This window comes from Abramis brama, assembly GCF_963993115.1.
Source record: "Abramis brama genome assembly, chromosome: 8".
NCBI classification, from domain to species: domain Eukaryota; kingdom Metazoa; phylum Chordata; class Actinopteri; order Cypriniformes; family Leuciscidae; genus Abramis; species Abramis brama.
This window is the reverse complement of record NC_139970.1, coordinates 32605740-32632056: the sequence shown is the minus strand read 5'-3', so window position 1 is coordinate 32632056 and position 26317 is coordinate 32605740. Positions and strand designations below refer to the sequence as shown.

At 36.9% G+C, this 26317-nt stretch overlaps 2 protein-coding genes and 2 long non-coding RNA genes across 8 annotated transcripts; 2 read left to right on the top strand and 2 right to left on the bottom strand.

The window, feature by feature from the left end:
* The first annotated feature begins 95 nt into the window (after positions 1-95).
* LOC311087757 (immunoglobulin-like domain containing receptor 2) lies at positions 96-17479 on the top strand. 4 transcript variants are annotated; one of them, XM_084121158.1, is made up of 10 exons: positions 99-232; positions 3355-3684; positions 5125-5244; positions 9677-9733; positions 10627-10773; positions 10863-11027; positions 12006-12119; positions 12815-13013; positions 14311-14971; positions 16107-17479. In XM_084121158.1, the coding sequence occupies exons 1-10, from the start codon at positions 187-189 to the stop codon at positions 16140-16142; spliced, it is 1875 nt and encodes a 624-aa protein (XP_083977284.1). In that variant the 5' UTR covers positions 99-186; the 3' UTR covers positions 16143-17479. The 4 variants fall into 4 exon arrangements, with proteins under 4 accessions (XP_083977286.1, XP_083977284.1, XP_083977285.1 ...); XM_084121160.1 differs by lacking the exon at positions 12006-12119 and having other exon boundaries at positions 96-232; XM_084121159.1 differs by lacking the exon at positions 9677-9733.
* On the bottom strand, positions 3352-9669 carry LOC311087758. Of its 2 annotated transcripts, XR_014607364.1 has the most exons (4): positions 6828-9669; positions 6569-6705; positions 5117-5201; positions 3352-3652 (listed from the first exon to the last, which is right to left on the bottom strand). It is a non-coding gene; the product is annotated as an uncharacterized lncRNA (long non-coding RNA). The 2 variants fall into 2 exon arrangements; XR_014607365.1 differs by lacking the exon at positions 6569-6705.
* LOC311087759 lies at positions 10660-19096 on the bottom strand. Its single transcript, XR_014607366.1, has 3 exons — positions 18992-19096; positions 17987-18042; positions 10660-10771 (listed from the first exon to the last, which is right to left on the bottom strand). It is a non-coding gene; the product is annotated as an uncharacterized lncRNA (long non-coding RNA).
* Positions 19097-19384: 288 nt separating this feature from the next.
* Positions 19385-26043, top strand: ildr1b (immunoglobulin-like domain containing receptor 1b). The gene is made up of 8 exons (XM_084122696.1): positions 19385-19671; positions 20160-20330; positions 20458-20607; positions 22870-22989; positions 23074-23220; positions 23596-23718; positions 24285-25150; positions 25675-26043. The coding sequence occupies exons 1-8, from the start codon at positions 19614-19616 to the stop codon at positions 25711-25713; spliced, it is 1674 nt and encodes a 557-aa protein (XP_083978822.1). The 5' UTR covers positions 19385-19613; the 3' UTR covers positions 25714-26043.
* The last annotated feature ends 274 nt before the right edge of the window (positions 26044-26317 follow it).

Genomic DNA, 26317 nt, shown 5'->3' with positions numbered 1-26317 from the left:
CATCTCAACAGCCGTTTAGCATATATTGGTTTTAGTTACAATTTTCACAGTTTATTCCCCCTTTAGTAAAGTGGTTCAGTCCGCTCATTCTAACCAGCGCAGAGCAGACAGAGATGAAGCAAGCGAATAACAGTCCGGGAGAAGATGGACTAGATAGCTGCAATATAAACCGCACTAAACTGGATCATGGTTTTGTTAAACGGTTCCTGGATTCTATTCATACTATTTTCACGTAAGTTTTTAATATGTTTTCCTTTTGGTCATGATATAGAAATAGAAAACTGAGACAGACAACTAAAGCAACAGGTTGAGAGCTTAGAGAACCTTGAGCCCGGCTTTATTTTTAGATTGGTCACGGGTCCTCGCGACGGTTTTTACTATAATCCATTTACATTTACACCTGACAAAACATTTTATAATTTGCTAATTTTATTTAAAAAAAAAAAAAAAAAATTTAAATGACAGTCTGTTGGGCACTTTTTATGTAAAATAAGTGTTATATTCAAAACTAAAAGCAAAAAACTAAATAAAATAGCCTAAATGACTCTGATTTAAATAAATAAAAAATGTAGCCTACATTTGCTCAACAATAATCTTTATTATATTGATTACTGATGATTATAGAATGGCTGTATGTATATATACATACATACATGCATACATACATACACGTATGATTTTATATAAGTAAATAAAAGTATATAAATGTAAAAGACTTCACAGCTCAAGATTGTACCAGCCCAGATAGTGTGATGAACATTTGAAACTTTTTAACATCCCAAAGTTGTTGTTGTTGTGGGAGAGAAGAATTGTGGGAAGTGCTGCTGGAATGTGTGTCAGGGAGTGCAGCTGCATTGTATCAGTTCTTGAAGGGTGGATGCAACTGAGACAACACAATTTATGATGGTTTTATGAGCAGGTTAGTGGCCAACTTTGTGAACTGATGTGAACTAAAACTACTTTTAAAAATCCCTCTCAGTAGACAGTGTAGGCTATGTGTGAATTTGCATAAACATTGTAGAGAAAAGTTGTTTTGAGCTGTTGAACTGTTGAATACTATACTTGCAATAAAATGTAATACATATACACCTCCCTATAATGGTTTAGTTAGCATCAGCAGCTCATTAACATACAATCAAGTAAAGTTTCCTGCTACTAACGGCTTGGTTTAAATCTCTGTAACCTAATTGGGTGTTCATGGAAGACTGAGTCAATGAATTTATCTTATTGGTGGGAACTCAACATCCCCCTCCTGCACTGAGTCTTAGTGGGTGGGGGTTCACCATAATGCCAAACAATGAGTCAAACAGGCAAAAGGGAGGACAAAAGGAGGACCCTATCTACCCTGAACTGAGTATTAATGAATGTAATCAAGAATTCTCGCCAACATTTCTCTCAGCAACATGATCATTCTAAAGTACAGCTGGAAAATGCTCAGGAAGTTGCTCTGTTTCCTCTAAGACAACAATGAATGAGTGTAGATCTCATCCAGACATCTGTGATGACAGTTATATATTTTTATGCAGTGTGCTCCACCCTTTGACGAGAATTAGGGTGTCTCTGTGTTTGTGGGAGAGACCTCTGCTCTACTTGCACTAAACTTGATCTTTCATAAGAGTTTTCTCAGAATATTTAGGTTCCACCCCAAACAGTCAGAGCTACAGACTGTGATGTCTCTACAAAAAGCTACAGCCCCCCACGTCTGCGCCCCCTGCATAGCATGGAATTTAACTTTCTTTACTCACACTTCTCTTTCATTCTCTCTCTCTCTTTCTCTCTGTTTTTCACACTAGCAGATCCTCCTCTCGGGCACTTCTCGGATTTTGTCCAGCTTTCTGTTCCATAATCTCCCACACACGGCTGGACAAATACACTCTTTCATGCTTAGACACACACACACACACACACACACACACACACACACACACACACACACACACACAAATGCTGACTGACTGGATCCAGATGTTTTTAGGGTTGTTTTCAGGTCACCTCACCTTGTAATCTTCTAGCTGATTCCCTTTGGAATGGAGTGACTAAGCATTCTCGAAAAGAGGCAGTGAGCGAAATCAGTTTTTTTTGATGCACTGGTTAGTTAGGCCTAGTCTAAAAAAGGGCTTTGGGTAATGAACACATGCCTGTCTCTGACACTATGAAACGTACCATTAGACTCAAACACCATAATACTAATCATGAACAGGTCAGTAGTCATTACAGTTGCCGCTGAAAGCTTACTGTATCTTGGAATTTGCATTACTCTCTTTGCTCATGGGTGTGTTTGCTGATCCACTAAATTCCACAAAAAGGAAAGGATGCAGTTTTGGCTCTCATTTTTTATGCATTAGAGGCACCAAAAACACATTTTGTTGTTGATAAATTAGAAATATTACCCTAGTACAAAATTAACCTAGAACAAAAGTAGCTTCTTTTAAACACCCATTTTCAACCACTTGATGTGATTTTATCATCTCATTTTTGACTGTATGCAACAATGAAAATGAAAAAGTGTAATAATTTTGTTCAAATTATTTTCATTCCAAAACTTTTTTGTAACAATTAGCTAATTTTAATATACAAAACATAGAAATGTATTATAATTGTGACACCAATTGAATAAAATGACTGTACACGAAGGAAGACAAGAAAATCATTTTAATTAAGTAATTAATTAATATTAAGTTTCTCAATGTTTTACCCAAATTGTAGTGTTGACTTTATTTTCATCAAGCTCAACCTTCAGTACTGTTACCCAAGTTATTACAAAACAAATATAATATTTATCAGTAACTAACATTTACATAGTTCTGGCATAGTTTTTGTCTTTATTAAAAATCACACAAAACAGGGTTCTGCATTGCATTTAGATGTACCAAAAATGTTGTTATTGTATATATTTTTTTTCTTAATTCTAACTGTCGCAACAGTTCTATTTGCAAAACAAATATGCTGACATTATAAATGGTTTCAGAAATAAACCTGCCATTATACACTGAGGATCTTTTTAAGTCATTCTGAACAATACAAACTCACACATGCACCTTGTTATTATGACATGCACGACAAACGGAGAAAAAAAGTGTTATATAAACTGGCTCAAAATAACAAATGTTTGATATTCTCTTTTGAAGCTAAAACATTAAAGTCTATGCCCATTATGCACATGGTTTTCTGTGAAATGTGCAGACTGGACTTTCATTAACTAGCTTTGACTACTAGCGTCCATACTCCAAACCAGGGCAAAAATCTAGGCAAAGGGTGTTTAGTGTATAGCCTTAAAAGTAATTGTGTTGCTGTCATTCAATAACAATGTTTTTTTCCTCACTATAAACTTCTTTCTCTCTCTTTTTGGCACAGTGCAAAGGTGTAATGGTGTACAGGTGATTGTGAAAGATGAGAAGAAGTTCGCCATGCTGTTCTCCTCCATTGTTCTTCCGTGTCATTACACCACTCACTCCACTCAAAACGCAGTGGTACAGTGGTGGTACAAGTCTTACTGTACAGACCGCACTCGGGATTCCTTCACCTTTCCCGAGTCCCTGGGGGTCCGCGTATCTGATCTGGGAGCTACGTCTCATCTGGACTGCTCTGACAAGGGCCGCACGGTCCGCGTCGTGGCCTCAGGACAGGGAGCTTCCATGACCTTAGCAGAACACTACAAAGGAAGAGATATCTCCATCATTAACAGTAATGTATTTGTTGTCTTATAACTGCACTTTTTTGATGGAAGTTGTTTAGCTTGATTAGAGGTTAAGTTCTGTCAAATATAAGGCAGAATATTGTCATGAATATGATCATAACCTTATAGATCAATAAGTGGCTCATTAAAATGACAGCATTAGTCAGTTGGAAAGTGAAATTTCAAACTTAATGACTCACAAAGGGGACTTCCATGGTCATTTATTAACTAGACAATTCAACAGGTTAGTGTCAAACACAAAATGGTAAAACAGGTTGGCAACCTTAATAGTCAATTAAATAACATCATGATTAGAGGGATTTATGAAGCAATGCTGGCATAATTACATATACAAATCTAAGTTTCACTTAAAAATGTATACATTTCATTGCATTAGAAAAAAAAAACTAAGTGGAATTTATTTAAAAGAAGACAGCTCAAGCATGCTTGATAGTTAAGTTTGATAGAAACACTGCTGTTCGAAAGTTTGGGTTGGGTACAAATGTTGTTCAAAGAATTATCTTATACTCACCAAGGCTCCATTTATTTTAATACAAATAAGTAAAAGTAGTAATATTGTGAAATATTATTACAATTTAAACAATTTATTTTGATATATTTTAAAATGTCTTTACTGTCACATGATCCTTCAGAAGTGATTCTAATATGCTATATAAGGTATTATCAATGTTGAAAACAGTTTGTGGTAGTGTAGTTGATGTGATAAACTACACATGGGGTTACTCTTCTTGGGCACCAGTGTGAACTTAAGGGGAACTGACATCATACATCTACAAACATGGCCTTGGGATCAGTTGGTTAAAAGTAATTGCAAAATGACTCAGAAAAATGACATCAGTTCTTTTTAATGCAATGGCTTCATAAAATGATACTTGTGGCTTAATGGTCCAAATACTTCATGGGGCCACTGTGTAATAAAATCATTGTTATATTATTATTACATTTTGAGCCTCCTATATACGCTCAAGTCTGCAATTTTGTGTGTAAACCCTCTCTCTCCCTAGGAAGCCCAGCCGATTGTGCTGTGTTTTCCTGTTCCTTAAATAGGGCTGGGTTTTTTTCTAGGTCGCACAATGGTCAGGGGGGTGGACCTCATAAAGGCCTCACAAAACACCCCCACGGCTTTCCTTATCAAACGCAAACACCCTCTCGTCTGATTTTAGACTTTAAAGCTCTCCCTCCTCCAGTCACCTCTCCAACAAAGACTATGATTGTTCTGACAAAATATAACAGATAGATAATGTGTATGAATGATGTGTTGTTCTCACTGAATAAAAAGTGCTAAAAGTGACCGATGTAATTCAGATCAAACAAACTGCGCAACTGACAATGTTACGATGTAAACCAAAACCGAAAAATATTAAAACTAAATACATTTTTGAACTTTGGTTTAATAACATGAGTGTAATATTTTCTGACCTTTTCAGAAGCAGATCTGCACATCGGACAGCTGCAGTGGGGCGACAGCGGTGTGTATTTCTGTAAGGTGACCATTTCTGATGATCTGGAAGGGAAAAATGAAGACCAGGTGGAGCTACTGGTGCAGGGTGAGTCTCATGAGTACTTTAGCTAGATTCTCTTGAAGTTGTGAAGAAACGCTCTTCCAGTAATGTTGTTTTTATACTTTTTTTATATAACTTTTTAGAACTAAGACAAACAGTAACAGTCAACACAGGGTATTTACATGGAAATGTTTTCAAAATCACATTTAAGAAAAAATAAAACCTGTTTCCATAAGCGGTTAGTACTAGCACTATATTAAAGAGATCCTTGAGTCCAGGGAAGTCAACAGGTTATCATGTAAACATATGTACCTATACATGCTTATAGACACACATACATACGTACACATTCATACTTTTCCAGTAATGTTAATAAAACATTTATTCAAAGTTATCTGCATGATCTTTCATGCAATGTTCTCAGAGATTTAGCTCAAAAACATTTATATGTTCGCTTAACGCTTTTTTAAATGGTACTACTTTTTAGAAAAAAATTAAGAGAACATTCAAAAGTAACTGTCAGGACTTGATTAATGTTGATTAATTCCATAATTGTTCCCAGGTGTGTCTTGTTAGCTTGCTACCCTTGTTAGTCGATGTTTGCTGTTACATGTAGATGGTTTGCATTCTGTTCCTCGTGTTTCCTCGCTTGTTGTGTTCCTTAGTTCTTAGTCTCAGTTTATGTTTTGTTTGTTTGTTCAGAATTCTGTAAATCCTGCACATACATAGATCTGCTCGATCTGTTTTGTTCCCGCTAGCATTACAATAACAATAACATGAAATGTTCCCTTAACTTTCGCATAACCAAGAAAAAAAGTTCAGAAATAAAGTTTTTTGGGAACTTAATGGGAACATATTTTGTTAGATGGGTATAACATGGTTTTCAAAAAGTCTGAACTGTTACAAATGCTTGAAATAGTGTCAGTGAATGCTGGTCACACTTTAGATTAGGGTCCAATTCTCACTATTAACTAATTATTAACTAAGACTTTTGCCTCAATAAACTCCTAATTACTGCTTATTAATAGTTAGTAAGTTGTTAAGTTTAGGTATTGGGTAGGATTAAGTGATGTAAAATATGGTCAATAAGGCATTAATATGTGCTTAATAAATAGCCAATATCTAAGTAATATCCATGCTAATAAGCAACTAGTTAATAGTGAAAATTGTACCCTAAATTAAATGGTTAACGCTGTGCTTTAGGGACTCCCAATATATGTGATTTATTTATAGAATTCTCAATGAAAAAGTGGCATGCTCTCTAAGACCTTGCTTTCCAAAAGTGTTTACTTTTGTGTGTGGATGCTTGGTTGTTGTATCTAAATAATTGGTAATGCCAATCCCTCACTGAATTCCTGAGTGCACTTACAAGCGCTACCATGGCAACAACTGAACGGTGCATGCTTCTCAACATGGCTCAGATCCTTAATAAGAGAAGCTATTGTTCATTTGTGCCCTGGCAGATCAGGACAACCTCACATATTTTACACGTCCTGGACAGGATCACTGCGGAGAGAAACAATTTGTTTGGTGCTGTGGGACGGACCCCAACAGAATAAGTTATTTCTGTTTCAGCTGGACAAAGCAAAGTCAGACGCCTCATGCCAGACAAAGAGTAAATAACTGACCGTTATCGACATGAGCAATATAAGCCACTTCTTAAGCCGTTTCCATGGGAACGAAGGGGGTTTCAGGGGCCAGAGGACGCCAGGGCCTCCAGAACAGTCCTGTTCGGTGAAGAGAAAAATAACATGAGAGGGTTAGAGCTTACACAGGAGGATCAACGAGAGTGTTATGTAGGCGCTAAGAAGTGGAGGAAGTCTCTCCTGCCCTCTGAGTAATCAAGATTTAATTGGTTTATAAAATGAAGAGTATAATGTTTGACTTTGAACCAGACACTCCCAATTTCAGATTTTCCTTACTGTTTAGCTCTTGGTTCTTAGTGATGCATGCTAAGAAAAGCAACACTACTTAGAATTAGGAAGTGCACTGTAATTACCAGTAATTTATTACAATACTATATTCAGAGATTTACTGTGCTATCAATACAGGTGAAATTAATCAATACAGTTTTACTGTGAAAACTCTGCTGTTTACAATAATAACTCACTTTTTACCACAGAAATTTGTTAGCTTACCTAAGCAAATGCCCTAATTTTTTATAGGTAATACAACAAATTACTGTGAAAAAACAAATTTGGTTAATCTAAACCATTGAGTTTCATTTGACATTTTGGGGCCAAATTTACCAAACAGGGCGCAATCCCATAAAAGCGTCGATGGGAGTGGAAAGGAAAAGGAAAAGGAAACTCCTACAAATACATATGCAATAAGGTCAGCCTCAAAAATAACTGTGTCAACACCTTTTCAGTGCTAATGTTTCACTGCATGTCTTCAGTAAATCCTGACAGTAGTTTTTTAACGGGTTTGTGCTGGCGCAAGCTGTTAGTAAATCTGGCCCTTGGAGTTAAGTATTCCCTTGGACCAAACTTGCTCTTAATTCATTTTCTCCCAGTCGACATAAAAGTGTTGCAGAACACAATTGGTTGTAGGGTGTATTTCAAAAAAGGGATAGTTCACCTTTCTTCTGTAAATCACAAAAGATGACATTTTGAAAAATATCTCAGTGTTTTTTTGTCCATACTAATTCATTGGGGATCAATGTTGTTTTGGGCCCCATGGACTTCCATTTTATGGACCAAAATAAAATATCCTGTTTTGTGTTCCACAGAACAAAAAGTCATACAGATTTGAAACAATAACAGAATTTTCATTTTTGGGTGAACTATCCCTTTAAGTCTGATAATAACTTGCAATCTATACTACACAGAGCTTGCCTGTCTCTCTCTTCATGTTTTTACGTCTCTTCATGAGGTCCCCTTTACTCTCAAGTTACGCTTGGTTTAATGACTGTAACGGAGAAGTAGAGGAGATGGAGGTGGATATTATTTTTCCTCTTCCTGTCTGCCAGCTAAGCACTTCCTGTCACTCAGGGATAAATCTGCTCTGACAGTGGGCAGATTTGTTTACAACACCAACACATTCAGTTTAAAGACTTGCAGCTTTTTGTTAAGACTTAAAAATACGTCTGTGTTCACGAAATTTAAAGTCGTGATGAAATAGCGACAGATCTTTTCTTCCGTATTGTGACGTACAAGCGAAATGGATTATTGGGGGAAAAAAATGATTGGAGACGTCCAGAATATGTCACCAGAGAGAAGATGGAGATTTGTAAGTTAGGACATTTTGATTAAAAAAAAAAATCACAAGGTCAAAATAAAAAAGAAATTAAACATATTAATAACATGCATTTAGAAAATAGATAGGGTGAATTTTCATTTCATGCTAACTTTAACAGAAAAGATCCGGTCTCCTGCACACTTGTTGCATTATGAATTGCATTCAGACATAACATTTCAGGTTTTACGCTAAACATTGAGGCCAGTTTAGATGGTGAGAATGCTCTTTATTGTTGGCAGTGTGCCAGCCATTGAAAAAGTATTCTCAGTGTAAAATCGACAGTACATGTAAAGCCACCCCTTCATTTCGCTCTCAGGGAAGATCTTTGTTGAAGGTAATTGGACAGTGCTCTGGGACACCTTTTAATTCCATACAATGCCAACACTGTCTCCATGGTGATGACGTACACTTGCCCCCTTTCAAGATGGTTAATGAGGCTGTGTGATTAATTAGTCTCCCATATTCCTCCACTGTCTCCCCCACTGAAGCCCCCCTCTACCTCATCTCTTTCCCACTCTCCATTCGTGCACATTAGTGAACCTGATCTGTGCTCAGGCCAAATATAAATACTGAACGAAAGTACACATCTACATTAGCATAAGCCCTGGGAACCAGAAACATGTCAACATATCATTACAGCCAGTAACCACTACAGAAACACAGCACTGGCCTAAAGTTAGTTACTCATCCACAGAGGATGTTGACCTTTCACCTTTTCCTTGGCAAACCCTTTCCTGCAAACAAACACACACACACACACACCTATGCACATACACTACCAATCAAACGTTTGGACACAGCTACACATTCTTTATTAGTATCTTTTTAATATTACAGAATAATAGTAGTCATCAAAGGTATGAAGTAACAAAATTGGATTTATAGAGATTTTGTAGTGACCAAAATTGGTATCCAATTAATATAAATTCAGTGAATTGTGTCCAAACTTTTGACTGGTACATATACATGCAGACTTAAACTTTTGTATTCTTGACTAAAATATCAGACATTGTTCTTGATTTAGTCTGATCTGACTAAAAGGCCAATCATGTTTAAAACCACAGATCAAAGTTATCAAATCAGCTTTCAACTTACACTTTTGATTAATCCACAGCCATTAACAGTGTAACTTTTTCCATAATAACACACACACAAGGCTTTACCCACGACTCTAAACTTTGAACTTTCACCTGCTGCCCACTGCTGCTGTTCATATCTGATCTTCTCCCTTCTCCAGGTAGGACAGGTGTGCTGGATGACATCTTGCCTGAGTTTGATTTGGAGATTATGCCAGGTACGCCTGCCATACCTCTTTCTCCCCCTTTCCTTTTCAGTGGGTGCTCTCACACAGGTCCTTTTCAGTTAATCTGCTTTATCCTCTGCTACAATCACCAAACTCCATAATGCCTGATCTGTTCCCTCTGAAAACAACAAATGATAATTCCAAATTTCCGGACACAATCAGTTTAGCATGACATTACGGTACATTATACGTATATGCATGACGTAATGCATTATATTACTGCATACCTTTAAGTAACTTAATCACATGATTGTTATTTTTCCGATTCACAAACAAATGACTCTTATGAGCCATTCCTTTTAATGGACCATTCAAAAAGACTCATGAACTCTGTTGAAAGGGGTTACCGTTTGAATCAGTCTGATGGATACCCCAGAGATCAGAAACATCAAGTTTCACTTTAGTAATAAATGTGTAAGCAAAATAGATATTATAACTTAAATATCAAATCTAATTGAGAATTTTTGTATTGATACCCAGCTCTGGTATTATGGTGTAAATTCATAAACAACCAAAAATGTTACTTTGCTCTTTTATTTTATTTAATGTCTTGATCCCCCAAAATGCCGTAAGTGCTCAGAGACATAAATATGAACATTCTTGAGAACGTAAAGTATCTGTGTTGAGAAAAAGGTCTGTAATGTATGCCGTTGGAATGTATGCCGTTGGAATTTTAACACCACACCCAGAGGAAATTCATCATTAGCCCTGTAGACAGTCCAGATAAGAGGTTCTGCATCATTCACACTCTCCCTTGTGGTTGGTCATGATCAGAGACTTCACATCCTGTGGGCAAAAATGATTTTAGGACAGCACTTCCTTCAGGATCTGCTTGTGCCACGGAAACCAAGTTTCCTGATGAGTCTTTCTTGTCTCCCTTATAGAGTGGGTGTTTGTGGGAGCTGTCGTCCTTGGTAGCGTTCTCTTCCTGTTGTTGGTTGGGATCTGCTGGTGCCAGTGTTGCCCTCACTCCTGCTGTTGTTATGTACGCTGTTGCTGCTGTCCTGATACATGTTGCTGTCCAAAACACTGTGAGTACACAAACACACACATGCATACTACATGCATTGTTCATATTCACAACCTGAAAAAAAAAAAAAAATCACTTTTGCCTTCTCAGTATATGAAGCAGGGAAGATGGCAAAGAGTGGCCAACCTCCTCAGATTGCTATGTATCAACCTTACTACGTTCCTGGTGTTCCTGTGGTCCCTCCAGCCGCTCCATCCATCATTGAACCCAAGTTGTCTATAGTGCCTTCTTCAGTACAAAACAATATAGCTGGACGTAAGTGAAAATGCAACAGCATGTGTAAAGTCTTTGCTTTTTCTTTAAACACATCTCTCCAATGCCTGTCTAGTGAAAATGCATCTACATTTGATTGAACAACTTTAGTCTGCATCATCTAACTCAAATCAAACTCAACTAACATCCTCTTCAGTTGGTACTGTAACTTTCATCTTCATGTTAAAAAACAGGCTACGGTATTTAAAATGGGAAGGAATTGTGGTTGGATGAGATGTGAGTGTTTGCTGTATTGTGTATGAGTGAACATGAGCTAACAACAGTAGACAAAGACTTGGAAGTAGAATCTTAAGTTTTGAAGATGCTGACAGTGGAACAAGCTAGCTGGCATTGCGAAGGAAGTAGTTGTTTTGTCTATGGGATTGGTGAATGGTTTCACACTGTGTGTGTGTGTAGTATCAACAAGTAAAACATTTTCTCCTCAGCTGAGTGGCAAACACTGAAGGGGAATTGGATCAGTAAAAGTCTATAGTTCTTCTCATGTGTGGATAGCATTTTAAACTTGGTCGCAAATGGTTTATAGTTAAGAAGTTGAATTTAAAGGTTTTTACTAATATATAAAATTATTGTTAATCGGTTTAACATTTAATTTTATGGATAGGAAAACATTTTTATTCAGTTTATTTCTCAATTTAAATTATTTATTTATTTACAGTTTTACTTTTTAATTCCTTCAATTTATGAAGTTATATGAGTTGGATTGCAGGTGGTACGTGAATAAGACAGGGTTTTGTGCTACAGCAGGCTCAAATGGATCAGTTTAATGAACTTCCCCCGAAATCCAATAATTGCATAAATACAGTACGCATACGCAATATTCTAAAATTGTTTGCTTGCTCCTGTAAAGGCTTAACTAAGTATCGTGTGAGTGTTACGTGCGTGTTTTAACCTTAAATTATGCACAGTATGTGTGATAATATGGACACAGTAGCAACACACAGGTCATGTGTGTGTCCACAGAGCGCAGTGGCTATCGACTACAGGCCAGTCAGTGTCAGGATGCTATGAAGGTTGTGTACTACGTAGAGAGGGACCTGGCGCATTTCCACCCTACCAAGGGGGCCTGTCATCCATGTAAGCCTGTATGCAGTCAGCATGTTTCTGTGTTTGTGTGTGAAAAAGGAAGGCTGAATTTTCATTTTAAAGTTGAGTCAGTGAAAAGCTATGTAACTGTGGTCACCTGACACACCTTATGACATATTCATGTCATTATCACTGTCCTTTTAAAGGTCATATGTGTAGTTTATGCAACATTAGCGGCACTAAATCGAAGTGCAAAAATAATGATCGTTTCCCATCTAAACTCACCCATGGACCTGCCTTTTACATTCATGGGATAGTTCACCCAAAAAATGGAAAATATGAAAAAAATCATTTACAAACCTGTACGATTTTTTATCTACTGTGGAACACAAGAGAAGATATCTTAAAAGATGTCACACTAAAATGAAAAAAATAAATAAAATCAAAACATCAAAACACTTTTTTTGTGTGTTCCATAGAAGAAAGAAAGTCATACGATTTGAACGGCATGAGAATTAGTAAGTAATGGCATATTTTTCATTTTTAGATGAACCATCCCTTTAAAATATATCTGTGATTGTGCATGCTTCTTGATCAAAATTCATAATATTCTAACCAAGTACATCATTTCTGCCGTATAAAGATCTTCCGCCACAGGCTATAGACAATGGCAATAGATTTGTGTTGTTTATGTGAGTGTTATCGTAAAAGAAAAGCAGAACATAATGATGTCATTGTGTCAACAGCTGGCAGCCTATCAGAACTGAGCTCTCTGCATGATGGTGACGTAGACTTCAGACAGACCTATCGGCAGGTCCAGAGGAAGGCTCTACCACCCATCAGTGACCACATGGATGAGGCGCGTCTCCGAACAGCATCGATTGGCCATGGGCTCCGTCCCTCACATTATCAGAGCAATCACTCACTGGATGAGCATGACAACAGGTACAATTTGTGAGTGTGTGTGTGTGTGTGTGTGTGTGTGTGTGTGTGTGTGTGTGTGTGTGTGTGTGTGTGTGTGTGTGTGTGTGTGTGTGTGTGTGAGTGACCTAATTTAGCACAGGGATTTTCAAACTGGAGACACAAGAGGGTGTTAAGTGGTATGTGGACACATTAAAATGATCAAAAGTGACAGTAAAGACATTTTCAGTGTTACAAAAGATTTCTATTTCAAATAAAAGCATTTTTTTTTTACTTTCCATTCATCAAAGAATCCTGATTTTTTTTTTTTTTAGGATTCCACAAAAATATTAAGCAGCACAACCGTTTTCAACACTGATAATAAAAAGAAATGTTTCTTGAGCTCCAAATCAGCCTATTAGAATGATTAGAAGGATCATGTGACGCTGAAGACTGGAGCAATGATGCTGAAAATTCAGCTCTACCATCGCAGGAATAAATTACATTTTAAAAATGAAAATATTTTAAATTGTTACAATATTACTATTTTTACTGTATTTTTAATCAAATATATTCAGCGTTGATGAGGGTACAATACTTCTTTCAAAAATCGTAGCAACCTCAAACTTTTGAATTTTTAAGGCCCCGAAATACTTTGAGTGAAATCGAACTGTTGTGACGTCATTTTGAACAAAATCATGGCAAAAATAAGTTTGTTTGGAGTTCGTTTTGGGAGTTCGAAACAGCTTGCCAGAAAAGTTCGCTTCGGCTGGTAAACACCCTCAAGCTACCATTGGTCTATGGCGATTACGTAATAGGTAGGTGTGCGCTGAGACTCCGCCTTCTTTGACGTGGTAATCTTCTCGGGGTTCATTTCTTCTGTTCAGTCTGTCGAAGTCAGACGTCCGCGAGTAAAAACATGAACACATTGGAGAGCCGTTTTATAGTAGAAAATGAAGTTGTAATTCTAATTGAATTTTTTTTTTTTTCTCATTTTCAATACTGTTAATAATCTGCTTACTTACTAAGCAATACATAGTATAAAGTGGTATATAAAGTGAACTAACTTGACTGGAGTGCCAAACTGCAGAGCTTGTGCAAACTTATCCTCATCACTATGATCAGACGCTTGCTTAACAGCTGTTTTCTCCCCGCTGTCATCTGTGTTGTTTATTTTATTGTTGAAAGTGCGCAGCACATATTTACATATTCATTTAAATGCCGCTCTCAGAATTGTTCCCTTATTTACCCCTAAGCGAAGTACGAAAAAGAACTTCGCCGTGAGTATATCGGGTCTTTACTGTATATGCGTGCACAAATAATATCATGATTGTTTGTGCAGGTGGAACTGTCGCTCTGAACACCTGCCACGCAAAGCCTTTGACGGCAGGGGGCGCACGGGGTCACTAGATGAGCTGGAAGAGTTTGCCATTTCGTATGGCCCACACGGTCGACGAAGAGGTGATTTTCGTGGACCTCAGCGAGACTTTGAAATGGCTCCAAGGTCGCGAGACCATCCCACGTCATACAGAGACGGGCCACGATATTCTCGTGAAGATGACGATAACAACTGGCGTCGTCGAGGCTCGCCACCTTCCCCACCAAAAAGACGTGACGCAGGCGGCAGTGAGCGCTATGTTGCTCGTCAGAGGTTGTATGACGATGCCTACCTGAACACTCTACTGGAGCGCAAGGCTAGGGGCCACGGAGAGCGGGGTGGGAGGGCCGATGATGACAGCGACACTCCCTCAAAAGGCAGTTCCAAGAAGAGCAGTGACTGTTACCAAAGCAGATCACCTAGCAACCGCCCTGAGGAGGATGAACCTTTACCACCGTACTCTGAGATGGAGGTGGAGAGGTTTAGAACTGAAGAGCTTATAGGGAGAGAACGGTACAGGACTGCTGATCCCGGCACGCGCCCTTTTTCATACACACGCCCGGCTCAAGGACTGTCCCATACGCTACAGGAGCGCAGGGAGGACAGGGACAAACCCAGGAAACTGGTGAGTTACTTATAACGGTCTGCCCTGGTTTCTGTACATTAAAGGGTGGAATAAACTTTCTCCAAGCCTAAAAAGAAGAGATGTTTGAGATTCCATTAATATGAAATGTAAAGTCCCAAATGTTAAAGAGCACAAATAAGTGTTCTATCCTTGAAAACAAGCTGTATATTGTCAAAAAAACATCTCAGCTCACCAGCCATGAATGATTCATTCATATACATAATCTGAAAATTCTATGAGTCCCAACATCAGTTTCAGAAAATCATGCAACATCTCTCAATCCAATTCCCTGCAATAAAAGGGCAAAAATTACATTTACATATTAGACTAGTTCTTACAGTTTCATATTTTAGGGAGCTACTAGACTGACGGGTAAAATTATGATGTTTATTTTGTAGCTACCAGAATTTTCTATTTCAGACTTAAAGTTTTGAATTACTGTTAAAAAGAGCTGGAGTAATGGCTGCTGAAAATTCAGCGTTGCCACCTCAGGAATAAATTACATTTTAAACTATATTAAAATAGAAAACAGTTATTTTTAATTGCAATAATATTTCACAATATTACAGTTTACACTGTGTTTTTTTTATCAAATAAATGTAGCCTTGGCGAGCCTAAGAGACTTCTTTCAAAAACATAAAAAAAATCTTACCGAACAAAACTTTTGAACAGTAGTGTATATAATAAAAGAATTAAGAAATAAAACTTTATTTCTTGCAATTGTGACTAGGCTATATTTAAAAATCATGACTTTATATCTCACAATGTGACTATTTCTTTTTTTATCTCACAATTACCTTTTGCAAATTTTTTTATGTCATTTATTTTCCAAAGAGTGTCTCAGAGAGATCTGAATATGAAATGATTTTAATTGTACAGTATGTTATGTTGTGTATGCTGAAATGTAAATCATATTCTTTACAAGAATGTATGCAAGTCTGCTTTGAATCATCAAAAAGTTTGATTTCTAAGGGCAGGGTTTATGTGTTTGTTCTGTTTGCCTGCATGTGCCATAAATGGCGTCACTAACTCTAATGGGCTGTAAGTACTGCATTACACTGGCACACTAACAACGCATCTGCAAACGCGCCATGCTAATGGGTGTCTAATGTGTGGCTCTTGGTGTTTTTAACAGACCACTCATCTAAGCAGAGACTCTCTAATTGTGTGACGTCTTCAGACTGAGCTGACATCATACTAATAACATCACCATCAAGCTGAAGAGAAATGCCCCAGACACTAAGCATCAATCAGTCAGCAAGACACATTTTATGCAGGATCATACAGACATGAAGAGATTAAGAACTTTTGCTGGTCACGGGCATGAACGTGTGTGTGTGTGTGTGTGTGTCTGTTTTTCTATATTGCTTAATTATGACCTACTTTCTTCATTAGTCCTCGAGACTGCCGCTGCACTAAAGTTATGTTAAAAAGGACTTTAAAATGGTTAAGATGATATTCAAGTGTTCTAAACATTCCTTTGTATTTTGTATATCTTCAGTACTGTAATGGGACACTGTCTCTGACATTTCAATATGCTGTTTTTTTGCACTGTACTATACATTTGTGTCATTGTTCATCAGTTGGCTGACTCTCAAGGGAAGCATGTATGTTTGTGCTTTTTATAATGTGCCATTTATTCGTATTCCATGGTTTTAAAATAATTTTGATATGAGGGTCAAAAACTAAAGCATTAAAAAAATAAGTGTAATACCACTTTAAATTTTGTCACCCCCCAAACCCCCCCCCCCCCCCCCCCCCCCCCATACATTTGAATGTGACCTGTTTATTTTTTTATATTTTTCTGAGCAAAAGAAACTTACTCGTACATTTTTTACCATGATTTTACAGAAGACACCAAATGTTATTCAGAGTAAACAATAGTTTATATGCCAAAAAATATTACATTTTTATTCAAACAAAAATAATTTGATGACAAATTAAAATACTTATTTTAGGATCACAGTGCAGCCCCAAATACTAATACTAATTAATTGTATTTTTTTTTATATATATATCTTTACACTGCCACTATCCTTCAAACCACTAGGTTTTACCCACTTGTCAGCAAGAAGTTTTTGTAAGGAAGTAAAAATCATTTAAAATATAATACAATTTATATTGTTTTGTATATTTTAAAAAGTTCAGGTCAGAATAAGTATATTGTTTCATTTTTACATAAATATATATGTTACGCTGAATTATCACGGTTTGTTACTCTTAATGACATTTTGCCAAAAAGGAAGAGAATATTGTCATTGTTCCTATAATTGCAATGTTGTTAGTAATAGTCTGCATCATTAAATTAGTTTTAATAATATTCACGAGTAAATGATGTCAGAAGCCACTGTTGAAAAACAATAAGCATTTTATTCTACTGTTCTGATGCTCCCTTCCATGCTTAGCTTGTGACTTTGTTTCTGACTTGCTTAGCTCCAAAAATTACTCCTTGCAGCTATATTTATGAATACTTTCTGTTTGCCAATAAATAACATTACCAGGATGGTATTTTGGGTGGAGAATCCCCTAAATGGCCTCTCTTGAACTTTTAGAAATAACTCTCTCCAGAAATATTAGTAAGCTATTATTCTGACAGTTGCAATCCTCAATACCTTTCTCATTTTCTTACTAAAATTGCTGCCCAAACTACTGGGTCTGCATTTACTTTTTGGCTTTTTACAGCTCTCTCTCTTATAATGGGCATCTAAAATAAATCAATAACAGAAATTAAACAATACAAAAATACCATTAAATAATAATTAGATTGAACGCATATTTGTCAGTGCCTAATATTCCTCATTCATCTGTAATATAAATAAGATGCTAAAATCATCTATACAGTGATATTGTCATTCAGTGTAATGGATGACACTGTGGTGTAAGAGAGAATTTGCAATACACCGAATGAAAATGTTTTTTGTTTTGCTTTTCTTGGAATTTCACTGAATGACAAGTGGTTTAGGTTGACACAATGAAAAGGTGAAAGTATCAAATATTTAAGAGCAATAAACTCACTTTTCAGCAGTGCCAAAGGATCTTCAGGGTGTCTTTTGATGATGTCAGCCTGTTGACTATACATTTTTTAAATTATTATTTCAGAATGGCTTCTTGATCCTTTTACACTGCTCTAACAAACAACATATTTGGGAAAAAATTCCCCTGGTTATTTCATAACTTAAAATAAAACCCAAATAGACATAGTCCTTTTAAAATAACACAGCCAACACTTATTTGAAAATGCTTAGAAAACAAATGTATGGTATTCAACGTTTAATAAAAGACGTAGTGGTAAAGTCAAAGTGCGGACCATTACACTAAATTACATTTTTACACTTTGGAACATTAGTTCACCTGTATTTGGACATTTTATTTTCGCAAAAGTTAATTAAAACATGAAAGTAGACACTTTATTTGAATTTAATATGTTTTTTATGTATAACATTTTATTTGATGTGGACACCAAAATAGTGGGGTCTCTGTTTTTATTTTTATTTTATTATTATTATTATTATTATTATTATTATTAAGATAACCTTCCTTGAGAAAATATCCCTGTTCCTTTTCATCTATATCAGGGCATGGACACTTACTTCTTTGCTCTTGGTTCAACATACATAGGAAAACAAATAAGACATTTTCCTCACTAATACAAAATCAAGGCCAAGCAGGAAACTAGACAGGACACAGTAAAGGAAAGGATGCTTCTTTACAGGATGAGAATACAATACCAGGAAACAATCTGACACGACCACTCACAGGTGTTTAGTGGTCAAACTTTATGCTCAGATCTCAGTATCTTTTCCAACACTCATACATTGTGCTATAGTTGATAGTTAAAAGTTATATGTATTAATTATTATTAACGATTAATAATTTTAAAAAATTCACTGTCAATAAGATGTTTAGGCCGTTTATAGTTACCAAAAACGTCGCAAATCGCCATATTAATAATAAATGTGTGGCATTTTACAGTAGTTGAATGAACAACTTATTCAGATCTTAGAGCTGGAATTAGTTTACCTTTAATCACCCAGTCTAAACTGGTCTGAGCTGGTTTGCTGGTCTCCTCCACATATAGACAGGCTTGTCTGTTGGCTGGTTTCACAGGGATAAGTGTACTTTTCAGCTGGTTCGTCACTACAAAAATAAGACATTGGGAAAACAGTCTTATCTTCCATCAAGTTACGCCCCCTGGTGGTTAAATGTGACAAATGATACCAACAAATATTTTTTTCATTAGTAAACGATGAAACAGACCTTTCATTTTGAGCGATGACACACATATTAAGAATAATATCAATGTGAAAAACAAGAATTTGATTTTGTAATCAACAATAATCACTAATGAATCACCATTAATTTAATAAAATGGCCTAATGGCCTTTCTCGGTGTTTATGCACCTGTTGATGGGTGGAGTTTGTGACGTCATCATGGAATGGGGGAGGGTAATCGAACTACCAAAGAGCAAAGGTGTTTACATTACTCGAGAGAATATAGGTAAATAAGAACATTTCTGGATGTACTCGTGATGGCGATTGTCTTTGTATTATCTGTATTTGATTGAGTCGCACATATAATATGTACGTGGCTGTGTTCTGGAAAAATACAGTAGAGGAAAAAACTTCCGTGTAACCGAGAAACATGAAAGAAACACTGAAGCTCAAGGTGCTCGCGCTCGTGCTCTGCGTATTTCCAACAGGTAAGTTGTCATTCAAAATAACTGACAGTCGTTAAACTGGAATATTAGGGGATGTTTACCATCACGGTTATACCGCTTTTCAAATATTTTCTGTAAATTCTTTAAGTTCAGTGGCGAGGTTAATGATCAGCAAGTGTAAACATGACAGGCCGATAAACCCGATCACGTGATTTACAAGCTTAATGCCAGCTAATATTTTAATATTATGTTTTATTGAACATTAATTATTTTTATATATGAAAATAGTGCTTTTTTTCAGCCATAGGGCAGTCACAGAAATTAATGCAATCTTTCAAAATTATATAGTATACGATTCCTTTTTGTTATGCTCAGCTCTAAAATATTTCATTGGTTAAAAATCGTTCTTTGTGAGTAAAATAATAATAAAAAATAATAATGACTGGGAAAATAATGGAAAATCGTTGACCAAAAGTTGTGGGAACCCTGATGCAAGCAGTGTTTATTGATCTCTCTTCCTCTTCTCCCAGAGTTGTTGTCTATCCAGGTTAATGTTCCTGAGACACAGAGATCCACAATGCTGTTTGCTTCTGTCACTCTGCGCTGTGACTATTCCACCTCTGCAAACACACAAGATGTCCTGGTCACATGGCGATACAAGTCCTTCTGTTTGGATCCAGTGCTGGAATACTACTCATCTGGTGAGGGTGAACTGAATATAGAAGGCTCGAGTGCTGCAAAACTGTTGTGTGCAAAGCTTTTATTGTCCGAATAGTTGAGAGTGACGTGGTGATTGATGTGACCCTGTACGGTTCTCTGTTTCTTCAGCATATCAAGCAGCTCTGGGTCTTAAGCAAGACCCAGCCAATGATTGTCCAGACAGTCAGCGCACTGTCCGCATAGTGATTCAGAAAAGAGGCATGAGCGAAGCTACTCTGGGGCCAGAGTATCGACAGCGCAAGATCTCCATAAACAACAGTGAGTCTTGACCTACTGGAGCTTAAAACTGTGAACAAGATGTTTTAACCCTGTAAAGCCTGATATATTAAATAATAGTAAGAAAACTCCCAGCAAGCAATAGTCGTCATTTCATCGTCTAGGTTAACTATAACCCGAAATAGTCCGGCTATGAGTAACCTACTTCTAGCCAAAATAACCTTGAATTTGGTTGCATGTCGTTTTTGCCAAAATAACTTGCGAGATGTATGATATACCAGTTATTTCATTTCTTTGTTATCTAATTGATGACAAGTCTATTCTTGGGCTATGGTTTAGACGTCTATTCAAGGTTATTATAGTTTTGCATTTTTAAATTAGTTTTTATTTTAATATCATTTTCAAATCTCCTATAAATTTCAGTTTAGTTTTAGTTAGTTTCATTAATGGTTTTGTTAGTTTTAGTTTAGTTTTTATTTTGTGAACACATTTCTGTTTAGTTTTTATATATTTAGTTTCAGTTTTAGTTTTAGTAATTATAGTTTAGCAGAGTTAACATAATACTTCCAGTTAAAGACATTTAATTTCAGCAAAGTTTAATGTTTGCAGTTTACAGTTAACTCTTGTGAAAACCTCTTAATAATACAAATAAAATAATTGTTTGAGGATGAACAAAGAACCAAACAAAGACAACTAAAAGGTAAAAATTATTCATTCATACTCATTCATATTAAAAATTAAATCTTGTTAAACGTGGTGTAAAAGAAAAAGATATGCGTATGATTATTATGATTATTCTTTAAGGTTATTTCTATGATTAATCCTTTCAAATATTATTCTTGTATAGATCCATTTATGCTTTTTGTCTATTGCATCGTTTAAAATCATATACTCATAGTTATGCTCATCTTCAAATGTCCTATTCAGACCAGACATTTAGTATACTTCTACTCTGACAAATATATGTCTATTTCTGGGCTATAGACATGCTATTTGTTTTTTCCGTTTTCTGCTCAGTGTGGTAGGCTATCTTTTCTATTATGGGTGGTAGGCCTACCTTGTTTAGGCTAGTTTCACATGAGATGGTTATCTTATCTGGAATTAAGGTACAGCTGTATTTGCATAAGGTCTAGACATGATGGAAAAACTTATTTGACCATTTCTGCTTCTTAGGCTGGTTCACACAGAAACGGAAAAAAGACCCGGGCACAGTGGAATGGGCAAAAGCGCAAGGTCTCGATACGCGTCTTTTAAAAGTTTAACTTATTTTAACTTGAGTGCCGTGTTTTTAGAGCGTCGTGTCATGCACGTGATGCTGCAGAAGACGCGAGACTCGAGCGCAACGGTTATACATTGAAAAATAAAGTAGCGCAGTGGAATTGAAAAAAAAGTGGTTTTCTGGTAGGCTAGAGGATGAGAGCTTATTAATTACGAAAACGATTATTTATTTTTGCTAATTATTATTTTGTTTCAGTTAGTTTTTCAGTAACTGTTGTTAGTTTCGTTTAGTTTTAGTTTTGAAATTTCTATTTTATTTCAGTTTACGAAAATGTTTTTTGAGCAATAGTTTTAGTCTTAGTTTCAGTTTTCGTTTATGAAAATAACCTTGCGTCTATTTAGATTTAGTTTTAGCCTAGATGTCTGGGCTGTGTTTTGGACGGCTATTAGACGTCTTTTAAACGCAAAATTGCTTGCTGGGCTCTTTAAAAAAATGGAACAGTTTATTGAACTTTTAGATAAATTAAAAAATAAGTTTGCATATTTGATGCTCACCCCGTGGACTGTGTGGGTCCTAACGCCCTAGTATAGTGAAGGGAGCAATATACTGTTAAAAAGCACCGTCCTTCGGGTGAGACGTTAAACCGAGGTCCGGCTCTGTGGTCACAAAAAATACCAAATTTGCCCAGTGGCCTCTGTCCATCATGGCCTCCTAATCATCCCTATATACTCATTGGCTTCATAACTCTGTCTCCTCTCCACCAATAAGCTGGTGGGTGGTGGGCGTTCTGGCGCAATACAGCTGCCGTCGCATCATCCAGGAGGATGCTGCACATTAGTGGTGGTTGAGGAGATTCCCCTTCTATGTTTAGCGCTTTGAGTGCCGAGAAAAGTGCTATATAATGAATTTTATATATATATATATATATATATATATATATATATATATATATATATATATATATATATATATATATATATATATATTCATTATAATCAATTCATTTATACAATGTTTCATTATACAATACAATTCATTATAATCATATGTTTTCTAATTCTTCTTTTTGTATGTGTGTTTAACAGATGCAGACCTGGTTATCAATGAGGTCATGTGGTGGGACAACGGCATGTATTTCTGCTCCATCGATGCAGCGGGTGATGTTGTGGGAGACTCCGACAAGGAAATCAGACTCATTGTGTATCGTAAGTATTAACACACGGAAGACTTGCTTTTAACCAAAAAACGTTTATAGATACTGTTGAGGTCACATGCCCTCTTCCTCCCAGACTGGCTGACTGTGCTGCTTATCATCCTTGGGGCGTTGCTCCTGATCATGCTGCTTTGTATCTGCTGCTGCCAGTGCTGTCCTCAGAACTGCTGCTGCTATGTCCGTTGTCCCTGCTGTCCTCGTACTTGCTGCTGCCCAGAAGAAGGTATTCACCCGCATTGAAGTGTCTTTGTCTGTCCATCTATCACACTAGGCAATATTACATATATTACAGTGTCCTAATTCTACTGATTATCAGTTTCTTAATATAAATGTCTACTGATGACTGACTCCACATAATAATTGATTAGTTTGTCGATTTTATATATATGTACATATACAGTATATACTCACACATACATTTTATACAACCGGTAGACTATGATAATAAGTATATGTATTCTTTTAAATAATAAGATATGTTATTATTATTATTATTATTATTAATATGATTAATATTAATAATATTAAATATTAATATTAAACAGCCAATCCTATAAAGTTGTATTGTATTTAAATGCAGTAAAATATTTCTTTTTAGCGATGATGCGCCACAAAATGATGCGCGACGCTCAAAAAGCAATGGTACCATGGCTCCATGGCCAGCCCATCTATGCCCCCATTTCCTCAAATGCATCTCAGGCGAACCCTTTACTTTATTCAGGTCAGTTTTACTTTCTTACTAATAACTGCTATCTTATCTTACTAATACAGGGTTCCCATGAATCCTTGAAAGTTTGTGAATCTGAACAAATGTTTTCAAGGCCCTGGAAAGTTTTTGAAAATAAACATACATAGATACAGGTCCTTGAAAGTGCTTGAATTTATTTTGTGCAAGAAAAAAAATTCCACATTTACTCCGGTCCTCTAATGTGTTATTTCGCCAACACTTCATGGCCTATGCATACTAGCTTGCTTGATTTACGTTAGTTATGCGCATTTACGTGTTACGTTAAGTGTTTCCTGCATGAGGTACTTTGTGTTGTACGTTGCCATGACGTTCACACGCGCAAGAAACTACGATGGTACCTCAACGTTTGTTGTTGGACACAACAAATGTGTCCCCACATTAAGTCCTTGAATTTGAGGGTATTGGACCTGGAAAGTCCTTGAAAGGTCCTTGAATTTGAAGTTAACCAAGGTGTGGGAACCCTGCTAATATCTGCTGATAACATTGTAGCTGAATCAAAGAACAGTAATAGAGTGACGCTAATAATATGTTCTCTACAGGGTCTTTTTCTGAATCTTCATCTAAACACAAACTTAAAATGGCCCCGATGGTTAATTATGCCCCTCAACCTGTCCCACCATTCGTACCTCAGCATGGATACCAGGCCAATGACAGCATTAATGGAAGTGTACGTGGCAATAACCAGGTGTTAGATTTTCTGGAGACCCAAGTAAGAGGGATGGATATGGCCGTCCCGATGCTCCAACCTCAACATCACTACACAGGAGTCCCGCACCAAAACCTTCAACATCAATATGCAGCCCCACAACCCCAATATGTAATGCCACCACCTCAACCCACACAACAAGCTGTGTCTTTTTCAGCCAGGCCACCCAGCATGCTCTCAGCCCTAGACGAGATGGGTGTCCAAGGTGTAGAGCGCAGGGTCATCCAGCTGCCTCCCATCGTGGGCCGAGCAAAACAAAGCTCTCGACGGCCCAATGATGGTGGAAGACCCCGGCAATCTAGTCAGTCCAGCAGTATCTCTAACCGCAATGGTCATCATCGTGATAATTCCTGGAGGGAGCCAGCATCTTCACGGAGAGGGATCCGACGCAGCTACAGCGATGAGTCAGACTTGGATAATAGGCGTGGAGGTCAAGGTTCAGCAGGACGCAGGGGAGGTTCAGATAGGTCTAATCCACGTGTTCGCAGTAAAGCGGAGCTGCTGGAGGAGTTGGAGCGTGCGACAAACCCTAGAGACAGGAGCTATTCGCCTTCACCACGTAGGGGCTCCTGGAGTTCAGACGAGGACGACAGTTATAGAAAGGGAAAGCGATCTCAAGGGAGATTGACTGAGAACCCGCCAGCTTACTCTTCCATTGACATTGTGTCTAGCCGCAACAGGAGGAGCGACCACCTCTCGGTAAGAATGTAGATTTATGATTTGTTCATCACTAAGAGGCTGTGATTATATACTGTTCTCCCAAATAAAAGGACATACTTAAAGGGATAGTTCACTTAAAAAGGAAAATTCTGTCATCATTTACTCACCCTCATGTTATTCCAAACCTGTATGACTTTCTTTCTTCTGCTAACACAAAAGAAGGTATTTTTTAAAAGTGTCTTAGTTTGTTTGACCTTCATTGTATGAAAAAAACTTTTCTTCAAAATGTCATCTTTTGTGTTCCTCAGAAGAAAGTAAGTCATACAGGTGAATGAAATGAGGGTAAATGATGACAGAAGTTTAATTTATGGGTGAACTCTAAAATATAAAACTATCCATTGGGTTTGCTGACATGAAGAGAGGACATGTGATTTGAACAAAAATATAACAACATATTTAGTATTTCTAAGTCACTTTCTATAAAACGTGTCTTCTAAATGAATTAAAGTGCATATAAATAATTGTTATTGTTTTTCTCATCATAAATAATCTCTCTCTTACAGGAAAAGAGCTCTCGCAGTGGCACGAGCGTTGTGATCTGAGTCCTCGTCCTTCGTTTCCAGCCTGATCCTGTCATTACCCACTATCTACAAATGAATGTCTACTGGACTACTGTCATTGGGACTAATGTTGCACTTTAGAACAAGAATTAAAGGAAGGGTAGGCAATTTTCCGAGCGGCTAGCAATAGCAAGCTAGCTTTGAAAGCATAAGATTCCACCTTTACTTCAGAGCATCTCTAAAGCCATGCCTCCTTCAAAACACATGAACAGTGTTTTGCACTGATGATTTACACAAAGTACAGCAGAATTTGCAAGTGTCACGAGATGAGAGACGGCGTTAAACTACCTCATGTCTCAAACATAACATTACAATAATAATGAACATAAACAACTTAAAGAGCATGAAACACACTGATGATGTGATGTGCGTGGAGGTATGGAAATAGATACGTTGACAGGCAATAGTTAGGACATTGTATCATTACATTCGGACCGAATACAATGATTGGGCGAACATTTTATGGTCCTACATCTTCCACAGAAGATATATATATATATATATACATATAAATATATTTAGACCACTTAACTTAGTGATTGCTATCAGGATGTGAAGAGACTTTCAACCAGCATTAAAAAAAAAA